This window comes from Hemiscyllium ocellatum, chromosome 9, assembly GCF_020745735.1.
Source record: "Hemiscyllium ocellatum isolate sHemOce1 chromosome 9, sHemOce1.pat.X.cur, whole genome shotgun sequence".
Lineage (NCBI taxonomy): Eukaryota > Metazoa > Chordata > Chondrichthyes > Orectolobiformes > Hemiscylliidae > Hemiscyllium > Hemiscyllium ocellatum.
Genome location: NC_083409.1, coordinates 16,176,524 through 16,182,701, shown reverse-complemented (window position 1 = coordinate 16,182,701; position 6,178 = coordinate 16,176,524). Strand labels below are relative to the sequence as shown.

The following is a 6,178-nucleotide window of genomic DNA, read 5'->3' as shown; positions in this document are numbered from 1 at the left end:
ATCAAGGAGTTTGCTTTGCTCTGGATGGTATCAAGCTTTTTGAGTGGATAAGAAAGACATAGGATACAATCGACATAGATAGGAAAGGTTTCAAGGGATATGTGTGAAATGCAGGCAAATAAGATGAGTTCACTTCAGAAAACCTGGTCAGCATGTAGAAGTTTGGCTTAAGGGTTTGTTCCTGTGCTGTATGACTCTGTGAATGTTGTTGGAGCTGCACCTGTCCAGGCAAGTGGGGAGTATTTGCTCACACTCCTGACTTGGTTGACAGGCTTTGGGGGATCAGGAGTTGAATTACTGGATGCAGTATTCCTAGCCTCTAACTTGCTCTTGTAACCACTGTGTTTCTTTGGTGAATCCAGTTGTGTTTCTGGTCAATGGCACCTCAAGAATGTTGATCGTGGGGATTCAGTGATGGTAATAGCATTGATTGTCAAGGGGCGATGTTAAGTTTGTCTCTTATTGGTGATGGTGATTGGCTGGCATTTGCATGGCACCAATGGGAAATGTCACTTCTCAGACAAAACCTGGATATTGTCCAGATATTGTTGCATTTGCACGTGGACTGCTTCAGTATCTGAGGAGTTGAGAAGAGTGCTGAGCATTATGCAATCTTTGGCAATCATCCCCATTTACGAGTTTGCCTTGAGTTGCAATATCTGTTTGGAGTCTGTCCTATTTAGTACGGTGATAGTACCACACAACACAATGGAGGGGATTCTCAATGTGAAGGTCAGACTTTGTTTCCACAAGGACTGTGTGATGGTCACTCTTACCAACACTGTCAAGGACAGATGCATCTACAGCCACAAGATTGGTGAGGATGGGGTCAAGCATCTTTTTCCATCTTTTGGTTCCAGCTGCAGAGCCAGTCCCTCAGCTACACCCATGAGGAACCAACCAGCTCGATCAGTAATGCTGCTGCCGAGCCACTCTCAGTGGTGGACATTGAAACCCCCCACCCAGAGTACACTCTCTGCTGTCATCACCCTCAGTGCTTCCTCCAAATGTTGTTCAACACCCAGGAGAGACTGATTCATCAGCCGAGGGAGCAAGATATCTTGTAATCACCAGGAGGTTTCCTCGCCCATGTTTAACCTGGTGTCATGAGGTCCAGAGCCAGCTTTGAGATTTCCCAGGGTAACTCCCTTCTGGCTGTAGACCACTGTGTCATCAGCTCTGCTGGGTCTGCCTTTCTGGTGGGACAGGACACATGCAGGGACAGTGATGGTAGTGTCTGGGACATTGTCTATATGGTTCTGTGAGTATGACAGTGTCAGGCTGTTGCTTGACTAGTCTGTGAGACAGCTTTCCTGAATTTGGCACTAACTCCCAAATGTCAGTAAGGAGGACAGAGCAGGGTAGACAGGACTGTTTCTGTCATTGTCTTTTCGGTGTCTAGATCGATGCCTGTGGTCCGTCCGGTCTCATTTCTTTGTTGAAACATTGTCACAATTGATAAAACTGAGAGCCTTGCGCGGCCATTTCAGAGGGCACTAGAGAGTCAACCACATTGTTAGAGGACAGTGCCGTGTACCCCAGCAGTACATTCCCACCTCCCCCACTTCCCCATTCTGTATATGGAAGGCGGAAGCCTGCCAGCAGGATATTCAACCGCAGGAGCTATCACAGCCCGTGTGCAATTCTGTCCCCACATTAAATCCACACAAATCTTGAATTCACATAACTCCTTCAATGTCCAAACATTCCAAGAATGTTCACAAAGTTGCAGTAAGAGGGATGGGGGAGAGGGTGGAGGAACATAAGAACTAGGAGCAGGAGCAGGCAATTCAGCCCCTCGAGCCCACTCCACCATTTAATACAATCATGGCTGATCCCATCTCAGACTCAACTCCACTTTCCTGCCCACTCTCCATCATCCTTTAACCCATTACCCATTAAATATCTGTCCATCTCCTCCTTGGTGTGAGACAGGGAAGGGACCACTCCATTTCAGAAAAGACTGACCATGGAAGGGGAAGGAGAGGGGAAGGGATTGGAACATGTTGTGAATGGACAGGATGGGTCAGTGGGTCAGAGCTTGTCCTGTGCCTCCAACTCACACTGATGGCCTGAGGATCTCCTCTCTCTGCTGGGCCTTCATGGAATGAGCTTTGTGTCCAAATCAGTCCCCAGTGAGAATAGGCCAACAGTACAGAACAGCACAGAACTGCCCTTCATTTGACCAGAATCTGTCCATCTTCCTGAGAGAGGCCAAACCCTGGTCAACGTGGAAATAGGGCCTTACTCCAGGAGAAGACAGGGGTCAAGGGTTAACATCCATTAGTGGGGCAGAGCAGAGGGAGATTTATCCTGCATTCAACTGTCACCACCCAGGACACTGTCAGAAAGAGAGAGCAGTGAGGCAGAGAGAGAGATGGAGGGAAAAATAGTGAGTGTGGGCGTGCGTGTGTGTGTGTGTGTGTGAGTGTGAGAGAGAGAGAAAGAAAGAAAGAAAGTGAGAGAGAGAGATAGAGGGACGAGCATCTGATACGGTGTAAGATATGTGAGGGGACCGAGAGAGTTAGAGGGAGGTAGAAATGGTGAGGCTGAGGGATAGAGAGTGAAACAAGATGTGAGACAGTGTGACTGAGAGGGATGGAGAGAGAGAAAGAGACAAGGAGAGAGAGAGAGAGAGAGAGACAGGATGGGTGTGAGACAAAGCATGAAGAGAGTTGAGAGGGAGGGTAGAGTTGAGTGTGAGAGAGAGAGATGAGTATGGGTAGATTTATAATGACAGAGAGAGAGAGGGAGAGAGACTGTAAATTGGGAGGTCGAGAGGGAAGGAGAGAGAAAGAGGGAGGAATAGAGAGTGACAGATAACAATTGGAGGCTTTTAATTGAAGTGAGAGAGGGAGCGAGTAACAGAGACAGTGAGAGATGGAGAAACAGATGATAAGATGGAGTGAGAAAGCATCAGTGAGTTGGAGAGAGTGGCTATGAGACAGAGTGTGTGTGTGAGAGAGAGAGAGAGAGGGAGAGAGAGAGAGAGAGAGAGAACATGAAAGAGATTAACAGTGGGAGAGAGAGGTAGAGGTAGAGAGAAAGAAATGGCAGATGTGAGTCAGAGAGAGAGAGGGACAGGTCCTGGTCACCACACTCTGGGAAGAATGTGATTGTACCTGAGAGGGTACAGGGGAGATTTCCCAGGATGCTGCCTGAATGTGAGCTTTGAGCAGTGAAGGCTTAACAGGGACCTGATAGAGAGGGATAAGATTATTCAGAACAGTGACAGGGTAGGTAGGATGGCACTTTTTACATGAGTAAAAGACTTAAAAACCTGGTACAGAGATTGAAGGTAACACAGACATGGACACGTAGAAACTTGGAGCAGCAGTAGGCCATTCGGCCCTTTGAGTCTGCTCTGTCATTCAGTATGATCATGGCTGTATCAATTTTTGAATGTCATAATTTCTTCGAGGGTCAGTGTGGGCTTGTCGGGCCAAATGGCCTGTTTCCACACTGTAGGCATTCTATGATCTATGGCTGATCCTCTCTCTCAAAGCCATATTCCTGCGTTCTCCCCATTCTCTTCAAGTTGTTAAAATGCAAAACAATTATCTCTCTTGTTTTCTTGAATATATTCAGTTCCTTGTCCTCCACAGCCTTCAGTGGTAGCGAATTCCACAGGTTGACCACCCTCTGAGTGAAGAAATGTTTCCTCATCTCAGTCCTAAATGGTCTACCCTGTATCCCCCTGAGCCTGTGTCCCCTGGTTCCAGACTCCCCAACCAGGGGAAACCTCCTCCCTGCCCAGCCCTGTTACAATTTTATATGTTTCAATCAGATCCCCTCTCATCGTTCTGAACACGAGTGAGTCCATGGCCAGGCGAGTTGGAGAATTGGAGAGTGAGAGGAGAGTTGAGAAGAAATGTTTTCACCCAGAGGGTGGTGGGAGTCTGGAACTCACTGCCTGAAAGGCTGGTTGAGTCACAAACTCTCGTGACATTGGAGCAGTGTTTAGATATTCCCTTGTGTTGCTGTAACCTCCAGGGTAACGGGCCAAGAGCTGGAGGATGGGATTAGTGTCATCAGACCGCTGTTTACCAGCACAGACACAATGGGCCAAATGGCCTCATTCAATGTTGTTCACATCAATGACTCTGAGACAGAGAGAGAGAGAGAGAGAGAAGAGGAAGTGTGTGGGGCTGACGTGGCTCTCTCTGCCTGATGCCATTTACATACTGAGGAACACCCAGTCAGACTCTCACAGGCTGCAGCTTTATAAAGCAGAGCCCAGTGAAGGGAGAGTTTATCAGGAACCAGGCACAGGGACAGGAGCACACACCATGATTTCACACATCCAGCTGATCTGGCCCCTGGCATTCTGTGTCGCAGGTACAAATCTCTCTCCTTCCACCTTGAATCTTTCGCTGCTCTCCATTTCACTCCAATTCCACTGACTTGTGATTGAAGGGAAAATGCTGAAACCAGAGGAATGCTCAGTGTCTCCAACAATCTCTCATTTGACAGGCTCTTTGTGTGACAGTTCTGACTTCACTGTGTTTCTCTCTGACCCCTCAGGTATCAGTGGGGACATCACCATGACCCAGTCTCCCCCGGTGCTGTCAGTGGGACTGGGCCAGACCGCAACCATCACCTGTAAGGCCAGTCAAAGCATTAGCAGCTACCTTGCTTGGTACCAGCAGCGAGAAGGTCAGAAACCCTCTCTCCTGATCTACAATGCAGCAACTCGATTCACAGGAGTCTCCGATCGATTCACCGGCAGTGGATCAGGGACCAGTTTCACCCTGACAATCAGCAACGTTCAGAATGAGGATGTCGCTGACTATTACTGTCAGCAGCATAGCAGCTACCCTCGACACAGTGATACAGAGCCATACAAAAACCTCAACACGCACAACACCACCTCCTGGACTGACACATCGCACAGTTACATAAAATGTATAATAATGAACACACAGTCTCACTGCCTGAAGTGATATATCCAGTTAGATCTGAATGAAACTGATCAAATTACCCCAAACTGGGATTTCCACTGTCCACGGCACACTCCAGTCCCTGTGGTGTCTCAACGCTCACTGAAGGCCTCTAGTTTCTCTCTTACACTCCATGGCCACATGTGAAGAGCTGCCTCAAGATTTAACATCGAAAAATAAATTTCACAAACCTCCCGAGCCCAGCTGGAAACAACCCAGAGAGACAGAGAGAGAAAGACACATGAATGAGGGAGAGACAGAGAGGGGCAGGGAGAGGGTGAGAGTGAGCGATAGACACACAGAGACAGAGAGAGGTTGACAGTGATAAGAGGAAAGCAGAGAGCTGAGGTTTTTGTACAGCCTCTGCACTGGGAGCTCTCACTGTGTCTTACGTTCGGTAAAGGAACCAAGCTCAGACTGAGTAAGTAAACCTCAATCCTCTGTTATTAACCCTGTCAATACTGAAACACACTTTCTAAAATACAGTTGCTGATTTGTTGAAGGTGTTAGTGGGAAGCTGCAGTGAATGAAATGGTTGATTGAGGAGCACTGTGTCGAACAGGGTGTCCAGCTGTATTTCTTTACTTTCATGCCCTCTTTAAAAAAAGCAAGATATAAGTCAGTAAGTTTTACTCACCGTGTGGAGGAGCTCTGTCCATTTGCAGCCTGTGGTCCCATTCCTGCAGCATGGAGTGAAATCAGTGAGTAGCCTCCTGCCAGTCTCAGTGTGACGGACACGGGCAGAGTTTGATGTGAGCTCTGGCTCCCTGTCCCAGTCTCTGATCTCACTGACCTCAGCAGCAGCAGCAGCAACAGCAGCAGCACAGTGAGACACCGAGCTCCCACCTCCCCCAGCTTTAACTCTGCTCAATCACACAATCACAGAATTGTTACAGTGCACAAGAAGGCCATTCCGTCCATCCTGTCTGGACTAGCTCTCCGAATGAGCAATTGACTGAGTGTCATTCTCCTGCCTTCTCCCTGTCACCCTGCACATTGTTCCTTTTCAGATAACAGTCTCATTCCCTTCGGAATGTTTTAATTGAAGCTGCCTCCACCACACTCTCAGGCAGTGCATTCCACACCTTAACCACCCACTGGCTGAAAATGTTTTCCCTCATCTCACTTTTCTTACTTTTCCAATTACTTTCAATCTGTGGCCTCACAGTCTCAATCCTTTCACAAGTGGAATCATTTTCTCCCAATTTACTCTGTTCCAGGCCCCTCCTGATTTTGAA

The 6,178-nt window shown here is 47.9% G+C and overlaps 1 gene segment (V, D, J or C); it reads left to right on the top strand.

The window, feature by feature from the left end:
* Window positions 1-4,271: 4,271 nt before the first annotated feature.
* On the top strand, window positions 4,272-5,357 carry LOC132818605 (Ig kappa chain V-V region MOPC 149-like; the record flags this gene model as incomplete). The annotated part of the segment is given in 3 exon segments: window positions 4,272-4,338; window positions 4,525-4,819; window positions 5,327-5,357. Coding segments are annotated over 3 exon segments (375 nt in total), but the record flags the coding sequence as incomplete, so codon positions are not given.
* Between the last annotated feature and the right edge of the window lie 821 nt (window positions 5,358-6,178).